Consider the following 27,906-nt stretch of genomic DNA (forward strand, 5'->3'; position numbering starts at 1 on the left):
TTTTCTTGCTTTTTGCTGTAAGCCTTTGGTGTATCTTCATGATCACCTTTTTTAAATCAGACTATGGGGTGATATTGTCTTTATGTTTCTAATTATTTTGTTTTTGCCTGTACATTCATTATGAAAAAAGATATGAAGAGAAATCTATTTAATTCTACACATTTTTCTCTTCAAAGCATTTAACTCCTTTGATGTTTCATACTCAAAATTATTCATGTTAAATAAAATATCTCAAAGCATGTGCTTGGAATCCTAGGTGTAGTCATAGCCTGGCAAATCTGAGAGACAAGCTTGAGAATGCTATCAGTTAATCATAAATGTATTGAACATATTCTTGTGAAAACATGATTTATTAAAAGTAATGGGCTCAGAGGAGCAAATTTATGCACAATCTTCAAGTTTCAATGAGGGCTCCAGATTCCATCTCTTCCTGTGTCTTGAATCAGTGCATTCATGAACACATTGCCTACTTGTGCTCTAGGAGAGTAATAGAATAACTAGGAGGCTGGGGATACAGGCACACAAGGCGGTGCACTATTTACGTGGATTGCATCCAATCGTCACGGCAACCCACGACAGCCTCTCCTCTTTTCCGTCGGTAGCGCTATGGCGGAACTTGAATGACGCGGAAGGAAATCGGAACACTTATTCATCGTGTGCCCATTGCGTCTTGTGATTTTCCCAAATCTTTGTCTGTCATCCAGCAATCTGGGGTTATTAGATGGGTCTTGAAGACATGGACAAGGTGCATTCTTTACCCTCTCAGCGGTGTGCATGGAGCAGGAACAAGACATTAGTAGCTATAGGAGAGGGGAATGAAAGGATGAAATGAGATACATATATTACAGTAGCAGTGGGTTTACAGAGAGGGGGGGGGGATGGGGTTGGAAGGGGTCTCTTTTAGGAGATGAAAAAGATTGAGGGAAACAAATTGCTTGTCAGCTAAAATATGCTCGAATTCTTAATCAGGTCTTCCCAATTTGCCAAAGAAATATTCTATTTTAGGGTTATGGTAACGATCGAATTTGTTTCAAGGTAGAATGTTTGAATTCCCATATATCAATGTATGACACACCCAGCTTCCATAAGCAAAAGGTTAATAGAGGGTGTTGGAATCTTATGCAGGGTTAACTGGAGTAGCAGGATTTAGAGGCCCAGGGATGAGGCAGGGTAGTGGTAGGATGGGGTGCAAGGCATTGGAAGGATCGGTGGGGTTAGTGGTAGAAGGGGATGGGGATAGTGGTAGGAGGAGGTTGTTATACTGGTATAAGGGGGTGGTGGTAGGAGTAGTCGTAGGAAGGAATGGAGATGATATTAGGATGAAGGGGGTATGATAGTAAGATGGGGGGGGGATGGGATGGTGGTAGAAAGGGGTGGGGTGGTAGTAGAATTAGAGTGAGGTAGCTCGTGGATCGGCTGTGTGGAGCTGGGATGATACAGGGAATATGATTGGATGTGACGGGATAGTTTGATATACCTTAGGTATTAAAAAATGATTGGTGCTGTCAGGAATATGGAAATAAACACATTTATTTCATATAGGCCTGAATACTACAAACATTAATTCATATATGCAGATAGAACTGAATAACTAGATTGATGTAGATAGATTGAAACCTGGAGGTATGCTTATATCAAAATACATTCTGGGATGTATTTTTTGGATGTTTTGTTCAAGAAATTTGGTTACTTTTTTATATACAGTCACAACTTGGCAAAAGTTTTGCTACTGACAGCAAAATCTCATATGGCTTACTTTTCTTCTCTCTTAATGTTTTTGTTTTAAATGCACATACCATCTTCTTCTGTAAATGTCCCCTTTTCCCAAAACAAGGCCTCCTCGGTGAGTGCAGGCACGAAGAAAGCTGTGTAATATGTTGCAAAAATACAATACAAAAGCAGAAAATTAATAAATCATAAGCACTGACAAAATGATTTTTTTACCCCTCCCCCTCAGAAAAAAAGTAATGCAATGATATGCTGAATCTAAATATAGGAAATGTCGAAATTGCCAACATTGGAAAAAATCAAAGAAGTAAAATGGATCACAAATTAAAAAATGCAAAAGGAAAGAACATGTGCAGAAACATGCAGACTAGGAGTGGGAAAACCAGAGTGAACATTAAAGAATGATAAAGACATATGTGGCTTTCTATTGTTGAAAACAAAGTGTGACCAAAGTCCCCCCCATTTTCCCCCAGATTGTGAAAGAAACACTCTTCTTCTAACCCAGATGAAAAATGCACAGCCAGTAGGCATGGTGCAATCTTCTCACCGCTTCAGCGACGTGAATTGTGTCAGCGTAGAGGTCAATGCTATTAATAATCAATAAATATTTCATTTGTCTTGGGAATCAATTAAGCAATCAATCAATGGTAGCATCACGCACCCAGAATTTATTTATTTTTTTAAATTATTTCTTTGCCTAAAAAAGAGAAATCTTCCAGCCAGTGTTGCTAGAAGCCTCTCCCCTCACCAGCAGCTATTAATGACAAAAATGACACTGAATTGGCAGTGTTGCATATTTGATGACCGTGTAATTGTCTTGCCCTGTCTGCCATCCCCTGACCTCAGTCCATTGTTGGCCGCCATTCTCCCAGTTTGGACAAAGAATGGACGGTATCGCCGGGCCGTAATTAGTGGGGGGAAATTCTCCCGTGTTACGCTGAACGCTCCCTCCATAATTGATGGATCATTTTATTCATTCCTGCTGGCTTACGGGCCTGCCACTTTTTTTTTCAATGTTTAACGAGACTTCCTTAACTAAGCATTACCAATCACGGATATTGTTTTTTAATTGTACCCGCCAATCCCTTCCCCCAAGCTGGGTTATTTCTCCCTCTCCCCCTCCATCAAAATGTCACATCTTTACACAAGTCTTAACTCTATACCAATAACAGTGAAGACCTACCAAAGTCAGTTGAATCCTAGCCAAGCCTTCAGAGCTTGAAAGGTTATAGCCATTTGTTCTTTTTGAAACCCAAACCAGTTTCTTCAAGTATTCTGCCATAGCTATCTAAATAAGTGCCAGATAGGACGACATAGTGCTATATGTTCTATAATCGTCAGTTTGTTCATTGCAAAATTCATATAGTGATTACTGTCCGTTAAGAATGCTAAGCTCAGTATCATGTTTGTTTTGATATTACTTAGCAATAACAGAGCTGTTTGGACTTAATCATTCAAACAGTCTTTTTTTTTTCATTCTAACACTGCATAATATCTTCCCATTGCTATATCTCTGTTCATCTGTGAATAGTGATATTGATTTTCATTCTGCTCGTTTTGAAAAGCTATTTTTGTCAGTTTGGCTAAAAGTGGTAGATATAGGCCAGATAGCTTGGTGTGCAGGTTTGAAGCATTCATGCACCATTCCATGGCTGGTTGTATCTTTTCTCATATGCATGGCTTGTTGAGACTGGTGCTTGGGTTTGTTGTTGGGGTTATTCGTATCATTCTTAGTCCTAGATAAAATGAGATTGGATTGATGTTTTCAGTTCCTCTCTGTCTAACAATACTCAAAGAATTGTTGACTCTGACCTAAAGCTGTTATCTTAAATTGTGAGATCTAGTCAAGCAGAAAAATTGGTAATCACCCTTATGTGATAGGAAACGGGAAGTAATGCAGGAATTTATGTCCCCCATATGATGTAAATATTTACTTTCAAAATTTGTTTTGAGCCGTCTGTTTGAAGATGTTTATAATATACAAGAAGAAGCTTCACAACAATATGCTGAGAATTGTTGCCAATAGCTTCAAGGCTGAAAGAACAACCTGACTGCATGTTATACCAAATTGATAATGTTTACACACAATTTCTCTTGTAGAGAAGATGTTATGGGGACTTTCTCTATTTTTTCTGATGCATCTTAGAATTATCCCAATGGAATAATGAGAATTTATGCTTGATTAAAATGTAGACTACACAATTAGAGAAACATAACAGGGGCCTGACTTATAAAGACTTGTGATAGAAATCAATCACAAGTTTCTTGTGAGCTGCAATGCAAGTTGCGATTGATTTGGGGACTTGTGATTGATTTGAAGGCTTTATAAGATGGGGCCCAGATCTATAGATTTGTGATGAACTCTTAACATGATAATTTGAAGATAATTGGCTAAAGTTTCTTTGAATAAACTTATCGTAGTGGGATATATTTCACGTGGTCACAAATGAAGTGATGGATGCGACCAATAAACCAGTGGTTGAATTGATAGCTTCGACCATTAGACCAGGGATCCAATTGATAAATTTCACCATTGAACCAATGGCTCTAGATCTCCTTTGAAGAACTAGGGAATGAAGAAGAGTGTGTGGATGATAATGAATATGATGGGAAAGGGATGATCGCCAGATCTCAAAAACACCGTGTTTGTTCACCTTCTGCCATTGATGCTTTCACAACACTTTTACTAGTCATAAGGTTCTTCCTGCTGCCGATTCCACCAAACTTGAATGATCCATTCTCTCACTGCCCTCATAGAAAAGAGGTTTCTCCTTAAGAGTATATTCCCCCTAAATGCACATCAATGAAGTTAGACCTGTTTACACCAGTATGTTGACAAATTATAGATGCTGTCGTGCACAGACCGTATAGATTAAAGTGCTGGCATAGTGTTGTTGAACTAAATTCATATCTTTTCCCTTAGACGGGTATAATACCACACACTCTCTTTTCATCTCTGTATTCATTCATCCATCCATCTATCTGTCTCTCTTTCTGTCTACTGGTCTCTCTGTCTCTTTAACCTCTCTTTCTATCTCTCTTTCATTCACCTTACCATCATTATACTCAGTAAGATAGGGAAGATGATGAGATGAAACATATCATATGAGTGCACTATAAGCCTGTCTCCATCACAGCTAGTTTGTGGATGCAAATCTTTTCTTGCGTTCTAAATTCCCTGGAAGTTGTCTCTTAGAAGCCTAGCAAAGTCCTAAGCCCCTGACATAAAACCTTCCTCCTTTTTTTGTCTTAACAGGAGAGAGAAAGATGGAAAAAGAGAGAGAAAGTGGGAGAGATAAAGGGAGAAAGATAGAGAAAGTGAGAGATATATAGGGAGGAGAGAGAGAGAGAGGAGAGATATTGTAGTAAGAGAGGGAGAGGAAAAGAGAAGGAGAGACCGAGAAGAGAGAAATAGAACAAATCTAAGAGAGAGTGGGAGGGAGAGAGATGGGGATAGAGAATATAAGGGAGGAAAAGAGAGAGCAAAAGCAGGAGAGATAGAGGGAGAAAAAGAGAAAAAATGAGAGAAGTATAGGGAGGGAGAGATATAGAGAGTGAGAGAGGGATATAGTGAGAGAGAGAGAAAGAGATATAGGGAGAGAGGGAGAGATATATAGGGAGAGAGAGAGATGGAAGCAGACAAGAAAACTCTCCTATTGTTCGTAAGATAATACAAATGCACCTGCGAGGCTCAATAAACCCAGCTGAAAAGCCTGTGTGTGGGACTATATACACCCCCGTTTACACAAAGCCGGGGCTTCTTTAATTAAACAGCCCCCGTCCCTGCCACAGACAATTAACATTCACTTAAAGTTCTGATGCTGGCTTGTATGGGGCTCTAGATTATGATATGTGTCATACCAATGGACATGTTAGTATGCTGGAGGTGGGTAGGTCGTGGGAGGGGAGTGGGAAGGGGAGGAATATATTACCAATATCTTTTGAAAATATGCTTCAGCAGAGAATCATAATGATTCACACATGATCTGATCTCGATATTTGTTTGGTATCTGGCTGAGATCATATCAAGCAATGTAGTCATTATTGCTACCACTCCTGGGTTTACAGCATTCAACTATGATGCCTACCTTACTATGCTATGAATGTTACCCAATGCATACATAGTCTTTTAAAATGTAGATTTGTGACATTTTAGCAGTGGGCGTTTGTAGTAAGAATTAACATAGTAATAAAATGTCAAACTCATATTATACATACACCAACATGCACATTACATGCATGTAAACACACATTCTGTATCTATAATTATATTTTCCCCTGTAAGTGAATTTGACATTTATGCTAATGACTGATCTAGCATTCATATCAATGTGGGATGAAAATGTGAGCTGAACATTTCTGGCACTGTCAACAAAACTGGTTCAGAATTCAAGTCAACAAACTGTTTACTCTTCTGCTCTGCATTCAACTAACACACACATTCAGACACACATATCATTAAGTTTGGTTTGCATTTCTACTACACCTTGCTTCACTGTGAAAATCATGTACAATATGGAATAGATATAGAATACCCAATATTTTGTGAGAGATGAATATAACTGCATACTTGAACATTCACTATTATATAATGGCATTCCGTGGAAATGAACAGAGATTACAGTGTGTTAACATGTTGCTTATGAGATATTTAAGTTGTCCATAGACTTAATTCATACCCTACTTGCTTCCAGATAGCAAAGGATATTACAATGCTTATAAAGTGTACTAAAAAAACAATGAGTGAATATAATGAAATATGACTTTTTTTTTGCATCATACATGCTGATTTTTTGTTTGATTTTTGTTGCTGTTTATAGGAGAGTTACGATTTTTAAACATTATTTGATACAACACTTAAAACAAGAGGTTCAAATCTGTATAAGATATACTTTTGAATAACAACCAGCTAATTTAAGAGGATCTAAAAATACCCCATAGAGAAGTGGAGCATTATGACTTATGCTTCTTAAAAGCAGTTGTAGCAGTTTCAACAACTAACTTGGGATTCTATGTATAGCTTGATTTCAGTGGTGCGGACATTGGAAAATAGTGACCATGCAGTAGTACAAATCAGACTGCAACCGAACAGGCTAACACCTACAAACAAATAAGAAGGGATTTGTCTGTAAGTGACTGATTTGTTGACAAACAAATGCATTTTTTTATATTATCCATTTAAGCCCACTCTTTGCAAGGAAGAATAGTGAATATTATTCACAATGCTGTAAGCATAAATGTATGAATTTAAAATCTTGACCACACAGCTGACCACAGTGCACCACCTTTGAGTAATGGTCTCTCATGTCAGTAGTGGTAGTAGTGGTCACTCACTTCTCTTGGAAGGTTTGTGGTAGACAGACTGGCTTACAGCTAATGTTATATTGAATGAATGACAATGTTTTAATATGTGGTTACTGTTGGTGTATGTGACTGCTTTGTATAAAATGGTAGGCTTACATTGAATTCCAACAGTGTTATTTGATTTGTGAGATAATGTAGGCAAATGCCATACCCAAGCATACACACACAGCCACATTTATATGACATGTTGAATTTGACATGATATAATTTTGTATTCGGATATCAACAAAAATTGATCTCTTGTTTGTTTGTTTTTTCTTTGACATTCTTTTTCACAGTTCTTAGAAATGTGTTGTGAAGGGCAATATAACTTACATTTTGGTAATAATAGTAATCATATACCAAAAGACATAAGTACAAATAAATGCACACTATTGGGGTATTAATAGTCTTTCCGTATATCAATCTAATCACTATATTGTACTCAGCAATAATCTCAATACTTTGAGGTCCATAGTATACTACAGAGCTGTGCAGGGTATCATTTCCTTAGATCCTTGAAAGTAACAAGCTATGTGAATAGCCTCTCAGAAGGCCTATATAGACTGTGGATATCTCCCGCATGGTTCCTGGGGCATAGCGGAGTCTTAGATGTTCCCGTGTATGGGACACATGGAGTGAATAGACTTGTACGGGGAGGGAAGACTCGGGCACGCAGGGAAGCTCGTTCTTGATATAATACGGTAGAATGTCTCTAACGCTTGGTCGAGCAAATAGAATTAAACCACTCTCTTGCATATAGTTGCGGAAAACACTGCATGTACTAAGGTGAATACAAGCAAGAGGAAGAGAGAAGAGAAAGAAAGAGAGAGAGAGAGGGAGAGAGAGGATGAGAAAGTCCCCTGCATTTCAACGTGCTGAATAAACGAGAAACTTGTGAGTCAATATTGAGCGGCCGTCGCTGCGAAAGCCTTCAGTCGTCCCGTGCAAACATACGCCACGTGCCACAAGATTTTTTTTTTCTTCCCCCACTACCCCCCCCCCCTCTTCTTTCTCACACTCGCAGTTGCCGAGCCTCCGTCTTCTTTCTGTCGGGCCATGGTACGGTCGCCGGGGTTTGTTGCCAAGCGGAGGGGAGAAAGGAAGGATTGGAAAGCTGAGGGGATGATCGGTACGAAGAATTAGCCTGGCTTGGGGTAGTGGCAGCATTTTGGGAGAGGGTTGGTCAGACTGGCATAAGAAATCTGTGAGAATCCATAGAATCTGTCTGCAAAGAATGCGTCTTATTACGTGTGATGTATATAAGGACAGAAAGGTCTACTGTGAACAAACTCCGTCATTGGGATGTACCCCGATCCTAAAGCCCAAGCTCTAAATCTCTCCTTGCTGTATGGTAAATAATGTATGAAATAGCTGCAAGTGAATTAATGATATGAATGATGCTGCAACTAACTATTTCACAATAATTGCAATATTGATATTGATAATAAATACCAATATTAAAGATACAAAAAAAGTTATCTGCAAATAAAATATCTTTATTAATAATAAACCCTGTATTATGCAGACAGACATATCGTTCTCTTTATTTTTGCAAAGAAATCTTAAAATGATGTCCTTAGATCCTGTGAGGAATCCAGTATTAAGGCAATCATCAGTTATATTTTCTATCCAGTGTTCTAGACAATGGAACAATGTGTGAAAAAAAAAATGTTTTGTTCTTGTAATTTCTTCTTTAATTGTTCTTCGCTCTAAGTTTTAACTATCACCTTGTCTGATATTTCCTGACTGATTGGACAAATAAAAAAGTGGCTAAACATGACTTTACCACTCCAAGCTAGGGTTTCTGTGGACACAACATTTGGTATTTGCTTTGTCTTGCCAAACTCATTTACATTGCCAATCAGCCTGCCCTTTTCTCACCCAGCGGGCCGAGTCAACGGTCCTCACGTTTCAGGGCACAGGTGTTTGTCCTGAGCCTCTCTCTGTAAGCAACTCTATTTCTTCATTCATTCTTTTCTTCAAAGTAATAGCAAAGCAAAAGAACAGGGAAATAATAGCCCTTCAACAACAATGAAAAAAAAAAACAGCACATAAAAATTACAGAAGTATGCAATCACATGTATTTTCCTTCATTGGTACTGTATGGCTGCTTTATTCCAGTTCCCCTCAATAAAATGACAAAGCAACATTAAGGCCAGAAGATATGAAACTATGTTGATTTGTGGCATTGCTGACATCAAATACAAGAAGCTTTAAGCTTTTGAGTTGATTGTTGAGTTTTGGTCTGTGTGTGATTATGGCTGTTACTTTTAATAGAGATTTGACATTTCAAATCTCTTTAAATACTGAGAGTTTTAAATGTAGCATACAGAAGGTAAACCACAAAATCATTCTTTGTAAATTCCTAAATACATGTTAATGTATTCTTTGAAGAGCAAGTGAAATAATTTGATTTTGTTGACAAGCTTTGTGCTTAAAATGTTTGTTTTAAAATCATGTCGTAGCCGTAGCTAATCTCATCTATCCATGAGGCATCTAGTATTATGCAGATGAAGAGAGGAATATTGTAGGATTTTGGGAGGGAAAAAAGAGAAATCCTTCCCCCCCCCCCAAAAAAAAAAGAGATATAGGAATGAAGAGAGAGAAAAAAAAAAAATGTCGGGATGAATTCAGTTTTCTTGTATGACATATGAATGAGATTAAGTGACATGTCTTTGGATGTGGGTGAGATTAAGTACCATCCGGTCGGTATCGGGCAAATAATTACCCCCACGTGTAGCTAATATTCGCATCGCTTCCAGCAAAATCTGGCTCCGCGGTGCCCAAATAGCCGCTCCTCTGAATTTTGAACACCACGATTATTCCCGCTCGCGAGCAGGTGTTCCCCGCGAGAGCCCGCGGCCCGAATACGAAATGAGTGACAGCTATCTAGATCTGAACCCCCCCCCCCCCCATCAAAATCGTCAACGGAATCCCTGTCCCTTTCTTCTATCTCTTCTCTCCCTCTATCTCTCTCACTCTCTCTCTCTCTTTCTCTCTCTCGTTTAATTTGCCATCACAGATCAGACCTTAATAGATAGTGTAGGATGTCGGGTGTGAGCGACTGTTTTTATTAGATTTTTTACCCCTCTCCGCTGCCCAGCCTAATTTGGCTAATCAAATAACGGAGAGATGATGTCGTGATTGAGAGAGAGGAGAGATAGAGACAGATTGCATGAGAGATAAGATGTACAGATTGAATGAAGATCACAAAGTCACATTCATAGATAAATGCAAAGAGCACTTTTGAATATATATATATATATATATATATATATATATATATACAATATATGTATGTATATATCCATGTTGAATAATTCGTAGTCCACATGTTGGCACAATATTATATATATGAAGGGTTTGTTTGCAAAAACCGATAAGTCCATTTTTGAAGATTTTGAAGTAATTAGGTCTCTGTCATAAAGTACAAAATAATAACTTTTAAATGATATATTGGTCACTACATATAAAGGTACATTTTTGAAGTTATGGTCAAAAGAAGCAAAAATTTTCTTATTCTCTTTATTTTTCTTGACCTTTGATCGCAAATATCTCAATTTCTCCATTTGGCAAATATGGATTTTTACAAACTCTTCATATATGTATATATATATATGTATATATATATATATATATATATATATATATATATATATATATAATGTATATATATAATGTATCATGCTGTAATACCAACAGTTGAATTGAAGAACATGTATATTTTATTATCTGTTTCATCATTGTGTCAAAAGAGAATGAAGTTGGCAAGAGAGACTTGTAAATTTGAAGCCATGTTACAATTTCTCGTATTTATGATTTCACAACAATATGCTCCCTATCCAAACTGAATGGTCTCCACCTCTCAAAGTTAGTGGTAATGTTTCCTTTAGGAACTCAGTTTTCTGTCTTGAGTACCTTGATGTGTAAATGTGAGTTCGTAAAACAGATATATGTTACCAAATAACAAGTACACTCTATTATCTCTCATGTACGAAATATTGGTTGAAATTGATGGTTGAGTACAGGAAATCAATGGTCTAGCTGTGTTCAGGATTCATTGCAATGAGACACTATATTGTCAAAGGGTTCAGAATGTGGATGCATTTGGGACTCAACTGTCTGATTGCCCTTTACTGATTTTTGTTTGTAGAGAATCATCAGAAAAGTCCTTTTCTGATTCTATTTGCTCTTAAAAAAGCAATGAAGAGAATGGTATGAGAGATTGATTAATGATTGATTAAAGATTTTATCATTAGTAGTAAGAATTTGGTGATGAATTATAAACTGTAGTACATTGAACTTGTCTGAGGATCAGTTATAGTTCAAGGGAGCATTAACCCTGTGTCTGTGTGCTGTGTATGTGTGTGCATCACTTGTGAAATACAGGGGAGGTGATTTTTAACCCTTTGAGGACGGACAGATTTCGCTATAACACGCATTTCCCATAGACATTTGCCCAAGTATTCTGGGGGGACTCGTCTGCAATGGGGTAAGGCACCACTTCCCTAAGCACTAACTCACTGAGTCATCAGGTGCCACTTATAATGTTTACCCCTGGATAAGGGGGGGGGGGGGCAGTCTCGCACCCCTTGGGTGTCCCCCTTAGAATACACAAAGTGTCCATCAAGTGTCACTTGTCAAAATCACTTTGGTGGAATTCTCCTGTAATTGCAAAAAAAGCTAATGGATTCAAATAAAGTTGCACAAACTCAAACCTTTGTGCATGTTTCTCTTCTTACTTTTTCACCATCATCAATTCATCAGACATCATTTCATGGTGTCATAGTGATAGATTCTTGAGTGAAGTTATTTGTTGCCCCCATATAGCATCCACACTTGTTGTCAAAAGAAGTCTGCCAAAATGTTAGCTAGAGTTGTCCAACCAATAAAGGACTGAGAGGCTTATCTGTGTCTGCATCACACATTTAAAACAAACAGAAAACATTCCTTAAAAATAACTTACTTTGCTATTCCTGTCTACACAATGTTTGTACTAAAGATGGATTTTACAAACAATCATCAAAAGGAATAAGGAGAGGTCTGCAAGCTACAGTTGTTATTATCCATCTTAATTTGTCAGAATTATTTGGCATATATCTGTCAAAGATTTCAGATAATAAGTTTAAAAGCTCCATAAATAGACATAAGTGGCAGGCACTTTATATCTGAAGTCCTTATTCAATCAGAAAACACCATATTTGTTATATCCTACAGGTTAGATTACATTTTCATTGATTTTTTTTTTTCTTTTGAGCATCGAATATAAAAAGGTATCTTCAGCCAGCTCTACAGCAGGGGCGTGGGACAAGGAACTATATTGATTGTCGTTGAGAGGTTGACAGACGATGTGTTGAATGGGTTGTAGGCTGAAGGTACGGGCAGGGCGCTGGCAGGCGGAGGGGGATTCCCCCACTCTTCATAGATCAATCAATGTTGGTTTACAAACATCGATCCACACACGTCCAACTAGATTAACATTGATTTATCAATGAACCCAAGAAATCTGCCTTACTACAAGACCTCTGCCTCAGAAGAAAGACTTAAAGAGAGAGAGGGAGAGAGATGGAGGGAGAGAGGGAGAGATGGAATTGTAGAGTAGTGATGATAGCCAAGAATAGAATATTTTGCAGGCAGGGCATTCAATAGATGGAATGTTATTCAGAATGTAATGGCCTTTAGAATGTGATAAACTTAAAAAGAGCTGAAAAATAAGATCCTGTATGAATCAGTTAAAGGGAGTGCATAGTTTTGGTTGAGACCTAACTTCAGGTTTCTAATTTTTTTTTTTTTTGGTGAGATGATGAGAAACCTCTTAGAAAATATGAAGAGCATGTAATTCCAAGAGGGATTCAACGTTTACTTGATGAAAATTGGTTTTGAAATGGCTGAGATATCTAAAAAAGAGCATTCCTAATAAAAAGTGGGACCCACCTTTCATTAGGATCACTTTGTTTTACTTCGTTTTTTGATGTCTCAGTGATTCCAAAACCGATTTTCATCTAATAAACTTTGATTTCATCTTAAAATGGTATGCTCTGTACTATTTCATCAGTGGTTTCTTGGTATCTTACAAAAAGTTAAAAGCTCAAGTGACTTTTTCTTTTAATTTTATCATGTCATTCTCTGTCACACTAAGAGTGTTTACTTTTAGCTGATAGAATAGATTAAAAAAAAACAATATTGATGTAGATTGATTAGTTCTTAGATACATACATGCTTCTACGGCAAAGGATGTGAAAGGGAAAATTTCTATCACACTGTCTGACAAATTGCAACATTTTTGTTAAGGTATTTTGCCTGAGAAATTGATAAGAGAGCTTTACATATGCAGTGGTTTTTCTCCATCTGAAAAAGGTCATGCTATTGAGCGTTACCATGGCAACAATGGAAATAGTGTAATCTGCTTTAGGGGATTCCCCCAAGAAAGAGCATGTTAAGGGGGCTATCAGTGTGTGTTAGTCGCATTGATTCAGATGCCACTAACAAGATCAGCATTGATTTATCAATACTGCCATCAGAGGGGCAAAAAAGCAAGACAGGAGAAGAAAGATGATAGTCTCTGATGTCAGGCTTTTCTTTTTGATACTTTAAAAAGTCCACATACACTTCTTGGCATTTGAGGGTAAAAGTGACTGTTCTCTAAGTTCATATACTTTGGCCATTTTTTTTTCTTATCCAGTCATTGCATCTGCTCAAACTACTGTTGTTAATGTGGCTCCAGCCACTGCTACTAATACTGTTGCTCCTCCTATTATTATTACTGCTGAAGAAAGAAATTTTCCCTATATCCCATCTTTTTCTTGTTATTTACTCTCCTGTATATTTTCATCTTATAACTTGTTTTTTTTTTTTTCTTTGAAATGAATATTTAGATTTTTCCTCTCAGGTTTTGGATACTTTCTTCCCTTCCCCGTTCTTTCCTGTGAGTGGTGATTTGCACATTTCACTGCTTCCCTTCCTACCAGACATCTGTTAACCTGATGAAGACTATAGTCCTAAGTAGGGTTGTACTCGGGTTAGGTGTATGTGGAAAATGTGTGTAAAGGCAAAATCAGGTTTACCTCAACAAGTTAACCCGTTGAAGATCAGTTGCGAGAATACTCGGGCAGGTGTCTGTGGGAAATGCGTGTTATAGCAAACTCAATCCATCCTCAATGGGTTATGGTTTATGACGATAAGGCTCATCTTGCCGTCAAGGTATTTCTAATGAAGCCAATGCAGGTATTTGGATAGTTTTGCTGTATTTTCTTTTCTTTGTTCAGGAGAGATAGTAAATCAGGATAACCAACTAAAATGTTTGACTTGAAATGAAATCAGAGCACAGGAAATCTAAATGGAATCTTTGTATTGTTTGCCCAAAGGTGTTTGTTTACTGTGAGCATTGAAACAATGCACTTATCTTAAAAATGGCCTCCGAGTGTGACATCCTGTTTTGTCAAATTATGTTAATTTCTGCATTCTTCAGTGTTTACACATTAATCAGTGTGAATATACATTTTTGGATTGTTGTGTAAGAAATAAATCCCTTCTTTTGTATTTTGATTAACTCATAGTCTGCAAGTAAAGCTTGAAATTTGAAAATGAGGGAAACTCTGATCTACCAGAGGATTTTGATTTCTGTGTTCTGATTTTTGGGCAGCAGGAATTATCACTGTAGGGTTGAAGTGACCCATTATCTCCTTGGTATTTCCCCATGATGCTTTGAGGGTGAGAATTGCCTGGAAGTAGATATCAGAATCTTGAATAGTTGGAGGAAGACTTTTTATTTGATCTCGGCCTCCGTCACTATGTCTGTTGCTACCTACACCGGTCCTTAAAATCGATTGCAGAACTTGTGTAAGACCGGAGGAGCTTAGAAATATGAACTAGCTCAGTTACCGGATGGACCAAGATTTTTAGTGAGGAAGCTAAAGGGAAAGAGAGAGAAAGTTTTCCCTCCTTGTAGGGGAAGTAAAAGCAGGCAGAATACCGCACCCGATGGCTCCAATCGACAAACAAGATGTCGACTGGAGTAAATTAAGCAAAATTGAGGTTTGGGTGTAGAACACTAGGGAAAAAGAGTTGAGGTTTTGTTTTGGAGTTAGTTAGGAGTAACGGAGCCAGCAAAACGGCCCTAATAAGGTTAGTACCCTAAACGGGGAGAGTTTGGACGGTGAGAGAAGCTGGAAACGAGAGACTGGACGTTCCCTGAGGGGGTTTAATTGAAACGAACAAACACAGGCGTCATCATTATCCGTAGCAGTCGCAAATTTTGAGGTATGTTGACGGAAAATGAAGGTATTCGGTTCGCCGTGTGGCTGTAATGGGAGCAGGCGCAATCAATGATGATGCCGCACCCCCCCCCCCCCCATCCTCTTCTTCTCACATCCGATGTTTGGTATTTAGTGCTCCTTGGAAACACAAAGACTGATTTGATTAAGATGACAGAACCCACAAGAACCAAGTATCTGTCGTTTCTTTTTTCTCTCTTTGCATCTCTTCACTACTTCCTCACTCTCCTCTCAGTGAAATAAAAACTCCTTCCTGTTTGGAAAACATTCAGTTTTACAAGTCAACGTGGTCATGGTTTGTTCCCTCACTGGTTTGATTTTCGAGTGCATTCTTTATTCCCCAAAACAGAGAAAAAGGTGACTTTTTGTTTCGAAGTGGAAATGGTAAGAGAAATGGTAATCCCTGTCAATGGAAGTTCCATGTTATAGTAGTATGAATACAGAAGATCCAAAAGTACTCTACTCTCTTCCTTCATAGCTCATTACACTTATATCATGCGTTAAGATGCTTCTTCTTCTTCTTCTTCTTCTTCTTCTTCTCACTTTAAATCTTCATCCTCTCCCACTTCACCTTCCAGTTCTTCTTCTTTCTTCTTCTCTTCCTCATCTTTCGAGGAATCCCCCACTTTCTTCTTGCAATCCTTAAGATTATTATAGATGTGAATGAGTGAACATAAATGAGCCTTGTTGGATATGATGAAGATCACATGATGCAGTCATCAAAGTGTAATTTTGCACCAGGAGGCATTTTTTCTTCCCCACATGGGATTCAGGATAACCTCTTTTTGTTTTGGAGATGGATGAAACAAAGAAAGAGAGAAGAGAGAGAGAGAGAGAGAAGAGAGTGCATATAGTTCTCTACCCCACTATATTTTCTGCCGTGCCCTAAGAGATAGTGTCCTGTAGGTTGACACACCAAGGCTGCAGTGAAGGAGGGGCATTAGATATGCACTTCTCACTGTACCGTGATGCTGGGAGGAGCATCACTCTCCTCCTGTTGCTACGCCGACGTTGTGCATGAGACCGGTGCATGAGGGTCCTCCAAACGGCCCACGGCTTCCGAGAGGAGGACGGGGTTTTGCTTCCACAAGATGTTTGACGATGCGGGCGATGCGTCCTCCCTGGGGTGGGAGAGATATTCAGATGCGGGGAGATGAGAGGACAGAAGTCTTTTTAGAGAGATAGGACCACAGAGAGCTGTCAGGAGGAGTTGGTGGATAGATTGCTAATCACCATACAGGTGTTAGGGAATGGTGGGAAAATTATTATCCTTTGATTGTACGGAGAAGATGATACACTTAATAGAAAATGATAAAAATGGTGTTTTTAGAGGAGTATGGCCTACAAGACTAAATTAAGCAATAAGTCATCTTAATATTTCAATATATGAATTGCATATCACACAGTTAGTCCAAATAATATTATAGATAAAGGATGGAAATCTTAATTTTTTGAGCTGTATATTAGTATAGTACTCTTCCAGTATAGGCCTATTGCATGTATGTCTTAATTGTTTCCACTTTCTGAGTTTCTGTCCCCCCCCCCTTTCATTTCACCTGCATTATCATATGGAATACCATTTTTCAGTAGAGACCACATTTTCATGAACCACTCCACTTTCTCCTTCATTCAACTTTACTCTGCATTCCCTTATCTCAGTCTTTATCCATTCTCCACCCCCCCCATCCCTCCTTACACTCACATACTGTCAGCGGGGGGGGGGGGGGGGGGGGGGGGGGGGGGGGGAGGTTCCTACCGCTGTGTCATATCGAGTTCTTGTGTCCGTTTCCTGGCCGCGCTCGACAATATTTGCGATGAAACGCTCAGAGTAGAGATCCATTAGCAGTCTCAAGTCTTGCCGCATCCATGTCCGTTTGATGGCCGAGTCTTTCCCCTCGTATCCCTGGATCCACTCCCTCTCTCCCATCTCGCTCAGGATGCGATCTGCACCTCCGTCCAGATTGAATTCCTCCCCCATTTACATTTGGTCAACTCTTCCTCCTTGCCCCTATTTCACCATTCTTTTCCCCTTTTTCTCAGTCAACCAAACCCTGAGCCCCAAACCCCACCCCACCTCTCCCCCACCACTCATCTTCCTACCTTTACCCCCATCCCAACCTCCTTCCCCTCAGTCACACTGCCTTTCTTTAATCTCTCAGGAAAACACCCATTATTTCATTCATACATCAGGGACAGTTTGTCAGTTGAGGACCAGAAGGGCGTTATCACAGTTTTGGGAGGTACAATGTATTTAATTTTGGGTATATATTACGTTGTAGAGCTAAACATCCATCACATTATAGTGTCAATTTCATATATTATTTTCATTCTCAGTAATGTGTTAAAAATCAAAACCACAAGGTCAATACTATACAAGACACTATTTGGGCACAATTTAGGGTATATATATGCTCAAATCTTGGAATGTAATAGCGCCCTTCTGGTTCTCAGCTGATGAGTTATTGTAGTCAATTCAAGCCTTCTATGCACTCACATGACCACTATTTAAGGCAGCCAGAGTCTACTGCTGGAGAGAGAGATGGGACTTGTCCATGATTAAAAAGAAATGAAAATGGTGCTTTTGAAAGACATTTGACTGGACTCATTTTAGGCTTCTTTGAGATTGTTTGACCATCAAGACAAAAAATAAAAAACAAAACAAAACAAAGCAAAAACAAAGAAAAAAGCATGTCAATTGTGTCTGACGAAAGGGAGAGGGCTGTGTCATAAACATTACAGATCTCCTCATGAAACCAATCATTAAAAGGCAATGGGCTAAATGCAATGCATAGAAATTAATTGCAACTTGCACTTTCTATTTTTTGACAAAATCTAAGAATCTGTTTGTTTAGGAACTTAGAGTATGAAACAGCCAACAAAAAATTGAAAACAATATCATAATTATTCTAAGTAACTGTTGTAGTACATTCATAATCTTCTCACAGAATTATCATAGAATTATCACAGACTCATGTGAGCACCTCCGTGTGATGAGGAAGAATTTGTGAGATGTTGGATTCCACCATCTTACCTTTAAGATAAATTATTCCCCAAAGTGGGAGAGATGGCAAGCACTCCTGTGTAGGAGTTTTTCCTCTTCCTTCATTTTACCCCCCCCCCCCCATACCTTTTTCCCTTCAATTTTAGTGAAAATTCTGTCGTCCTGCTTTTGAGACTGGCACCGTTGTCTGTCTTCTCCTTGCATGTGTGACAAAGCGCTTTCAAGAGTAGATCGCCTTACAGGCGGGGGAAAACTGCGGACCACTTGGTTGTCAAACGTCTGAAGTCCGTCATTAATCGATCGGCTTCAAGAGTACCCAGAAGACGAGCCGACCTCCCATTACATTATTCATTGCATCTCTCTTGGTTTCTCCCGTTTTGGGGTTCCTACTGATTGGTCCGTCGAGATGTTTTTGGTGCTGTATTTGTGTGCGTGTTTGTGTGTGTATGTGTGGGTGTGTGTGACATTATAGCAAGTTGTCTTTTTCTGCAATTTTTAAATCCTATTCTGCATGGTATTTTGTGATGAAATAGTCTAAGATGTGGATCTTATAGAGGCTGTGAATTCTTAGAGCATATTCAGTTGTTATCCTATATTGGAATCATATCTGAATGCTAATCAATGCAGCTAACATGGAAAGATAGGAAGATGTGAAGAACAGAGTTCTGATTGCTTAGAGCAAAGGGAAAAATGTCTAAACATAGGCCTAATTGATGTTATCAATTGATCATTGTTGATGACTTGAAAGTGTTAGTTGAATTGAAAGAAATCTTGCATAGATTTGCGAAAGGTTTCAACCTTAGGGAGATAAAAGTATTGTATTCTCTGTATATATGAATGTTCAACGTACCTTGAGGGGAAATGTTTGTGCATACCCTTCCAATGTTTTCTGTGATTTCATTATCATGAATGTTGCCGGCACGAGAGGGCAGCCTCTTGCCAGCCATCATTTTTAACTAAAATATTATGGATGCAAATTCTGATGAATGCATTTTTGATGTGCCTTGCCCCTTTCATATCTTGTCAAAGCATGATTATCCCTTCATCTTTTTTTTCCACCCTGGCCTTTCATCCACAAATATGATTGATTTTTGAAATCACTGCACCTTCCCCTGTGATGGAGTAGTCTCCGGTCCCATGAACACTTTTGCAAACATGCATAATTTATTACACTGGTTTCCCCACGGGATTAAGCGGCCATATGTCGAACAATGCCTGGGAGGGCAAGCCTAATTGTACGTTAATTGATTATGCAAACATTGGTCTGGATCATTGGGGAATACAGCCATGATGAAGGAGTGGGATATTTGGGAGGAGAGAAACGGAGGAGGTGGGGAGGTAGAATGGTGGGGGAGGGGAGGGAGAAAGGGGGATTGTTGGAATTAGGAGATGGTGGATGGGGGATGAGGAGGGGGAGAGAAGGGGTACTAAGAGATACTGGAGGGGTACGTGTATGAGAGAATTAAATCTTCTAAAGATGTGGAAACAGCACGAGGAGGGTGAATTACAGTCAGGACTGTGGGAGATGAGTTTATCACAAAGAAAAGAAAAAAGAGATAGATATGCAGTGATACATAGAAATGTAAAAAAGAAAAAAAAAGATACAAGTAGAAAAAAAGTAAGGACAATGAAGTGATGTATACCAAACAGAAGGTTTTAACAAGCTGAAAATATGTACCAATTTTGTGAAGATATGAAACAATCATGTACAAAAAAAAGGAACATTGAAGTGAACATTTCAATACAGAGCAATGCGGTAAGTGATGAGAAAACCCAGCATGATGGTAGTGGAAAGGATGTATGCTGTAAAGGGAATAGAAAGATGAGGAGAATTGAAATGCAAGAAGAGTAAGGTCCTCAACCTTTTAGACACTCCATCAAATTTATCCCCTTCTGACGTGAATTACTTGTGTCACAAAGAGCAACCTTTTCTGTTCTGCAGTCAAGATAGAAATGTGGGTTGCATTACCACTATTTTGTGCAAGGGTATCTCTCACACTTGTTTACCTGCTGGTTATGTCAAAATTCTCTGTAGTACACATGAGAATGTCAGGAAAAGATTTCATTGTCAGTCAGTATTTTGTAGGAGCAGAGTTAGAGAGCTGACGCAGAGATACAAGACCTTAACCCATTGAAGACTAATCTTGAGTGTGGTACAGTTTGGCAGGTGTCTATGGGAAATAGTGCTATATAGCTCCATCCTCAAAGGGTTTAGGATGCCAAATAGAGACAGAATCCAGAATACCTGTCTTCTGTGACTGTGGTGAGGGGTGAAGCAGCATCCTCTTAAAATGGGCTTACCAAGGGAGAGTCCTGGAGGAAATATACTTCTTAAGGCCATGAGAAGTAAGAGGGTTATATTCCCCTCCCCCCCCCCCCCACCCCCATGCACCCCTAGCCAACCCCAAACCAATTCAATTATACAGCATTAGACCTTGGCTGCCTGGAATGAAAGGGCAGCATGTTCTCAGAAAACTATAAGTAGCGCACTCTGCAGATCTCGCTGCTGATCTTAACCTGATGGCTATTGTTAAATTGGCATGCAAGTTTTAGCTTGCAACCTCTTTTGTTGAAAAATATGATTTCCCAACTCTTCACATGAACAGTAAGACTGGTAAATTACGCTGCCTTAAATCACTTGTTAGGAGGATATTTTTTTCTGTCTTTTTTTCTTTTTTGTTTCTTTCAAGTAGTTTCTTCCGTCAATGAACAGAGAAATAAAGGGAATGATAAATATTACTGACCACAGAAGATTTGGAGGGAAGATATTTAATCATTTTGTGTATTAAATGAACACAAAAGAAAAGGGCAAGATACAAGGAAAAAGGCAACACATGGCATGAGGGAAGACAAGTGAGGAGTAGTAAGTGAAGCCAAGTGAAATGAAGACTACAGAGAGAAGAAGAAGCTATGTTTGAAATCTGAATAACCAGAGAAGTAAGACGGACATGATGAAAATAAAGAAATAAAAGAAGGTAAGGATAGAATGTGGTAATATATAAACAGAGATAGAGGTGTGAGAGAGAAACAAATGAACGTGTGAAGCAAGAGAGAAATAGATGAATATGGAGTGAAGTTGGAGAGAGAGAGAGAGATAGAAAGACAGTGTGAAAGAGGATGAAAGGTAGTAAGTAATGAAAACAATCAGAATGAGATTTAAAATGAGACTGTAGAAGGGAGAGTAAGAACAAATCAGAGTGAGGGAAAAACACTCCCCACGCAAGAAACGGAATTCAGTGAGTAACAGTTTCTCTCCACTCCGCCCTCACGCCGAAACGATACCGGCGTTGTATTTCCTCCTCGGGCGTAATACCCATTCACTAAATTTGTTTTCTGCTTAACGAGTTTAAATTGAAGACCAGTTGAATAGAATCCATCGTCGTGTAAGGAGGAATCATTCACCCTCATCCCTCAGGCTGAGAAACGGAGACAGAACGGACAAGGAAGAGGGTGAGAGGAAAAAAAAGTAGCTGAGATAAACAGAAAGACGAAAAAGGCAGACAGGACTAAAGTAAAGACGTAAAGGAAGGAAGCAGAATTACAGGTAGAGGGTATTGGCATACTGAACACTTAACTCCTTCCATGCAAGGGACTTTGGTCAGTGTGTACGATGCTATGGGTTTTTTTGTGTCAACTGACACTCGAAGCACATAAGTGGTTAATGTTGGACAATAATGGAGGAACAAAAATGTGATGTTAGAAGAGGAGAAGATGATGATGAAAATGAAGAGGAAATAGGTGAGGTTTTGTTTTTATGTGGATGGAGAACAATCATCATTGTACTAATTCTTTGAGGATGAGGAAAACTTGAGATTCTGATTTGCAGTGTGTGTATTTTTGGAAACGTACTGCACACACTGAAGAAGGGGATGGTAAACTATTTTAGACTTGTTGTATAGACTTGCACCCTATAGTCACAGATTAGATGCATGCAGTAAGATCTGGTTTGTGATATCAAGGTTATATCAAGCTTTGATAACTTCCCAAAGTGTTGCTATGGAAATAAAGGAGCATCTTCCCGCAGGATGCCTGCAACATCCTTGTATAGTGAATGGAGAGGAGGAATACCCTCTTTTACGATAACTTCCTTCTCTCAGAGTTTTTCAATTCTTCTCCACCGTCCTCCACACACTCCAGATGAGGGGGACGAGGATGTGCATATTTGTCGTGAAATCTCGGATTACGTTTAGAACCCCGAGGGCGCTCTATCTAGTCTTACCTATTAGCAAAGCAAAAAGGAGTTGATTTGGCTCCCATAAAGGTATCCGACGACTAATTATTAATCAGGTCCCAGGATGAGGTTTCATATCTATTGGGCAGCAAGTGTTTCTATTTTATCTTTTTTTCCTCGCTTACCTTAAAGCTATCCAATTCAGCCATTGTAGTCTTTGATCCAGTCTATTTTGAGATTTAATTCAGACCTCTCTTTATGGTTTCAAGTTACAAAACTGAGCAAAACACATCTGTGTCTTTCTCAGCCCACTGCTTTCCAAATAAGGCCATTAGTCATAGTTTTCACACTTCCGGCACTCTGCTCCTGTGGACGTAATATTGCAAAGTTTTCTTTGCCAACTTCTTAATAGATTTATATCTCCGTGTCACAGGCCTTATCTACTGGCCATGAACAATTATGTTTATGTGTTGATGTGCTTTAATTACAAGAAGCTTTTAAGAATTCTTGACACATATATCAATAGCAGTTCATTGTATATTGCAACAATATATGAAGAGTTTGTTTGCAAAAACCGATAAGTCCATATTTGCCAAATGGAGATATTTGCGATTAAAGGTCAAGAAAAATAAAGAGAATAATAAGAAAATTTTTGCTTCTTTTGACCATAACTTCAAAAATGTACCTTTATATGTAATGACCGATGTATCATTTAAAAGGTATTATTTTGTACTTTATGACAGACATCGTACTTCAAAATCTTCAAAAATGGTTTTTGCAAACAAACTCTTCATATGAAAACAATGAAAGAAAGAATATAGAAAAAAAAAGAAGAAAGAAATAGTGCCCCTTTGTAACTCATAGATTTGTGTTTCTATGCAATCTTATGATTTTGCAGAATGGTATGATCTCTTAAAATATGTGAACATACATATGTTTACATATTGCATGCATTAGTGTGAGTTTGTGTATGAATGTATGTTGGTGTTTGTATACAAACACACAGTATATTATGCAGGTCCAAGAACAAAACACTATACTTACTTAGCTACCAGTTTGTGAGATCTGTATCATAGAAACTGTTCAGTAAGGCAAGAAAAGTTGTAGCTGAAGTCTTCTTAATTTACTTCGGTTCCCCAGTCTCCGGAAAGGATGCTCGTCATTTCGCCCCTGACCCCATGGATGTTGCCAAAATTGTCATTATGTCGAGGATCTCACATTTTAATTAGATTATGCCTTCAGTCCAATGTGGAGAAAATGAGAGATAGAGGGAGAAAAGGGGGCATTTTAATTAGACAGAAACAATATTGCTTTTTCCCGATCAATAATTTGCCATGCCCCGTGGCCTTACATGCATATCCAACCAAAGATATGAACACTACAGAAATTACGATGTAAATTCCAATATTTTCACCTCCAGTGGAATGCGATGTGGGGTGGATTTGCGCCGAGAAACCTACACAGATGGTAGGCACGCTGGCCGTTCTCATAACCCTTGTCACTCACGGGAGACTTGTTTTCTCATGTCAATAATTTGAGGAGTATGGGAAGATATATATATATGCACGATTATGAAAGAAAGCGAGAAATGTATCTGTGTAGCTGGTGACATGTTAAGCAGAGAGGAAGTTTCGATGGGAGTTTCAGGGGATACACTGTGGGATCAAGAAATAGAATATCATAGAACAATATTCTTTCCTAAGCTCTTATGTGTGCATTCATCTCGCCTGCTTTTCTCACAATAATAGAAAAGAGTAGTTTTACGGCATTTTTAGGGGTGGTTTACCTAAAACTACTTCGGTGCTTTAAGACAGACATTTAGAAGAGATAGAGAAGCAATTCTCACAGAAATCAACAGACGATGTCATTTGTTCTCTATGAGGCAATAGATAAATCATTAGTGAATTATGAGAATTTTTTGGACATTTTATCATTTTTTTTCTCAGAATGAAAGTATGATAATGGAGATTTTTAGTTCTGCTTTCACATCCTAAACAATGAAGCAAACACAGATATCTGTTCTCCCAAAGTCCCAATGTCCGATTTCTCACGGTCTGAGCCCGGGAACCAAGTTGCCCCATTCAGAGAACAGAGGTTGCCCCCTCAGAAAAAGGCAAAAGTTTACAGCGTTCCCATGGCAAAAAACTACGCCAGGAAACCGGGCAGCCAGTGATCAAGTCGCCTCGACTGAAACTGGTGAAGAATTACAATTGTTCTGCAAGATAAACATCAGCTGAAACACAATGATTGAATGCATGTGGAATAAACGGAGAGTCAGTTGTGTTTCTTTCGCATTCTGTGGAATGATACATAGCGTCTTTGTGAGGGAGATGTGTGAATAGTATCTCCTCAACCTTCATGACAATATCCGCTAAAATTCATTCATCTCTCTTTGAATGGGTCATCCCCAAACCTCTCCCCCCCCCCCCAAGAGAGAAAAGACTGACTACCCCTCTTCTTTTGAGCCCCACTTTGATCTTTCCTCCAGAGGCGGTTCACCTTGTCCTTACTCACCCTTCTGCCTAGGGGAAGGGGGGTAAGGGGAGCGGGAATGGAGGGTCACTCATATTTTATTCTTCTCACGCTAACCACTCTTTGTACCATCCATTGTTTCTTGCGGCATGCGTGTGTGTCTGTGTGTGTGTGAATGTCAGCATGTGTGTATGTGGTTCATGTTTGAATACATGTGTGTATGTGTGTGTTTGTATACTGCTCAGCTGGGCCAGTTCCCACTGTGTCTTTTCAGTGATTTAGGCTTACCCCTTTTTTTCTCATAGTGTGAATGCCACAAAATCTTATATCCCACTCTTGAGGCTTACATCAGATTCTCTCACAGTGGGAAAGAAACTGAAAAAAGTGAGAGAAAATAAGAGATATTATATGTGTGCATAGAAATATAAATTTATAAAAAGAGAGAAAACAATGAGAGAGGAGAGATAGATAGACAGAAAGAGAAAGAGAGAGAGAGGGGATAAAGTTAGAGATAGATAGAAATATACAAACTGTATATAGAGAATGAGAAAAAGAGAGAGAGAGAGATAGCTGCTGAAAATATGTAGAAAAACTGCAACAGAGATGGGAGAAAGGAGAATAGAGAAATAGAGAAATATGCAAAGAGATATAAAGGCAAATATAGAGAGATAGAGAAAGAGGTCCAACAAGAGTATATTCTTTTGATCAAAAGAAAATGAAATGAATGAAAACTATTTTTGTTTCCTTTTCTTTAGTGATGACCTGCTCTTCTATTCCCAGTTTGAGATCATAAAAGTTGTTTAGAATTTTAGCACCGATGTAGAAGATATCAGATCCTAGAGATTGGTCTGTCTCCCTCAGAGGACTATTATTACTGGTTTCTGGGTCAAAAATCTCAGGGAATACTACCGGTAGAAAATCTCTTGTGATGTGATGTGAATGAAAAATCTGATTTCAAGAGGGGGCATGATTTCATTGAGACAGAGGATTCTACTCTTCCATTGAAGAGATTGTGATGTTAGATAAAACAAATGGATGGAGTTAAGACTATGTCGTCTGAATAATATTGTCGCAGAGTGAAGCAGAAATGGCTTTCAGACATCCTTCATATTTGATTAATTAAATTAATTAAAAATCAAAGATACATTGATTTTTACTGGTCCTGGACCGTTGGACCAGTGCCAGTGTGCAGGGTTGTCTATTTACACTCAGTGTTGACACACTTCCAACTTTGCCTCGCAACATTTGATTCTGTGGTATCCTGATGATGTTATTTCAATTGCGCAATACTCATCCTGACTCAGACAATCTTGACTTACACAATACTCATCTTGACTCAGATTTGCATTGCATTAACACTTTAGGAGTTTTAACAGGAGTGAGCAGAAATGTCGGTAACTATTTCGCTGATGTGAAAATTTCTTACAATGTACAGATTGTAGAGAAGGAGCTCTGGTATATCATTTCATTCATTACCTTTTCTTTTATTTTATTTCATTTATTTGTCAATCATAAAAAAAAATATAATAAAAGATTATCCTGCACTGGATGAAAATAACTTGAATACAATGAATGATGTACATGGACATGCCAGAAATGTAATATTCAGCAACAATGTCATATCTGTAACACCTGTTCTCTTTTTAAACTTCTCATTTCTCCAGCTTGCAAGAAGAAAGAGGATGATGCAAAGAGCCCCTCGCAGAGTAACCACATCAAGAAGCCACGCCTAGTCTTCACTGACCTCCAGCGGAGGACACTCCACGCTATCTTCAAGGAGAACAAGCGACCGTCCAAAGAGATGCAGATGACGATAGCCCAGCAGCTGGGTCTCGAGCTCAGCACCGTCAGCAATTTCTTCATGAACGCCCGGAGGCGGAGCCAGGACAAGTGGCAAGACGAGATGGGCGGGGCCGGTGGGAACGTGGGCGGAGTCGGAGGCGGGCCAGGAGCAGGGCATCCAAATCAGGGCTCCATCACACCAAAGGCAGAGTACAAGGCTTAGCTTGCTGGGAGCTCCATGAAGGAGACCACTGGACTACCAAAAAAGAAAGGGCGTGACACACCCAGTGGGGGTCATTCTACCGGTCCTTAGAGGTGGAGGATCAAAGAGTGGACTTGAAGAAGCATCGCCCATGGGGGTTTGAAGTGTAACAAGTGCACCCAATCTTAAGGGGTAATATGCACAAATGTCGGGCTATAACCTCCTCACTCCATTGACATCACTGTGTCAGGGTGTGGCAAAGCACCAAGGCTGAAGATGTTAATGGGCGAGTTGAGATGGTGGAGGTGTCTGATTGCTATGGTCACTGACCCCACCCCTCAGCTCCACAACACTAAATGGACAAATCAGACCATCAAATACAAAATGTACACATCTACTGCTTCTTTTCCAGGAATCTTGAAGGAGCCATGTCAGGGCAAAGTCATATTTATGCCCCAGAGTTCGTCCGAGTCTCAAAGAGAGCTGCTACCACAATAACGTATGAAACCAATATCCAAGATTCCATCCAATTCCCTTGCCTACTTCGGACTCACAAATAATGCCAGTTTTCGCCCGTAAATGGGCAGTACCGTCATGTTTGCCATAATGTATTTCTAGAATTTTGACTGTATTTCAAACTGTGCTGCTTATTTGGACAACCATTAAGAAATTTCAGTGTGCAACGCCAGTTTTATTTAAAAGCCTATCTATACCCTTACAGAGTTTTGTTGTCTTCTTTTTGGCTGAAAGTACAATCAGGTTCTCAGTACTGTGTGAAATATCGGAAAGAGGCTGAAATGTTTAAACAATGGTAATGTGTAACTTATTACGGCTTAGAAGCGCCATATATTCATTGGAAGAGAGAAATAAAAAGAATAGGGCAGGAATCTTTCATATGAATCGACCATAATGTATTATCACCACACAGGTA

General features: G+C 39.0%; 1 protein-coding gene across 1 annotated transcript in view; it reads left to right on the forward strand.

Annotated features, from left to right (window-relative positions):
• The window catches only part of LOC140226433 (one cut domain family member 2-like), a 47,989-nt gene extending 20,993 nt beyond the window's left edge, over positions 1 to 26,996 (forward strand). Inside the window, exon 3 of the mRNA XM_072306902.1 lies at positions 26,656 to 26,996. Within this exon, the coding sequence (XP_072163003.1) occupies positions 26,656 to 26,996 (341 nt within the window). The remainder of the gene's footprint in view (positions 1 to 26,655) is intronic.
• Positions 26,997 to 27,906: the final 910 nt, after the last annotated feature.

This window comes from Diadema setosum, chromosome 3, assembly GCF_964275005.1.
Source record: "Diadema setosum chromosome 3, eeDiaSeto1, whole genome shotgun sequence".
Classification (NCBI taxonomy): Eukaryota; Metazoa; Echinodermata; class Echinoidea; order Diadematoida; family Diadematidae; genus Diadema; species Diadema setosum.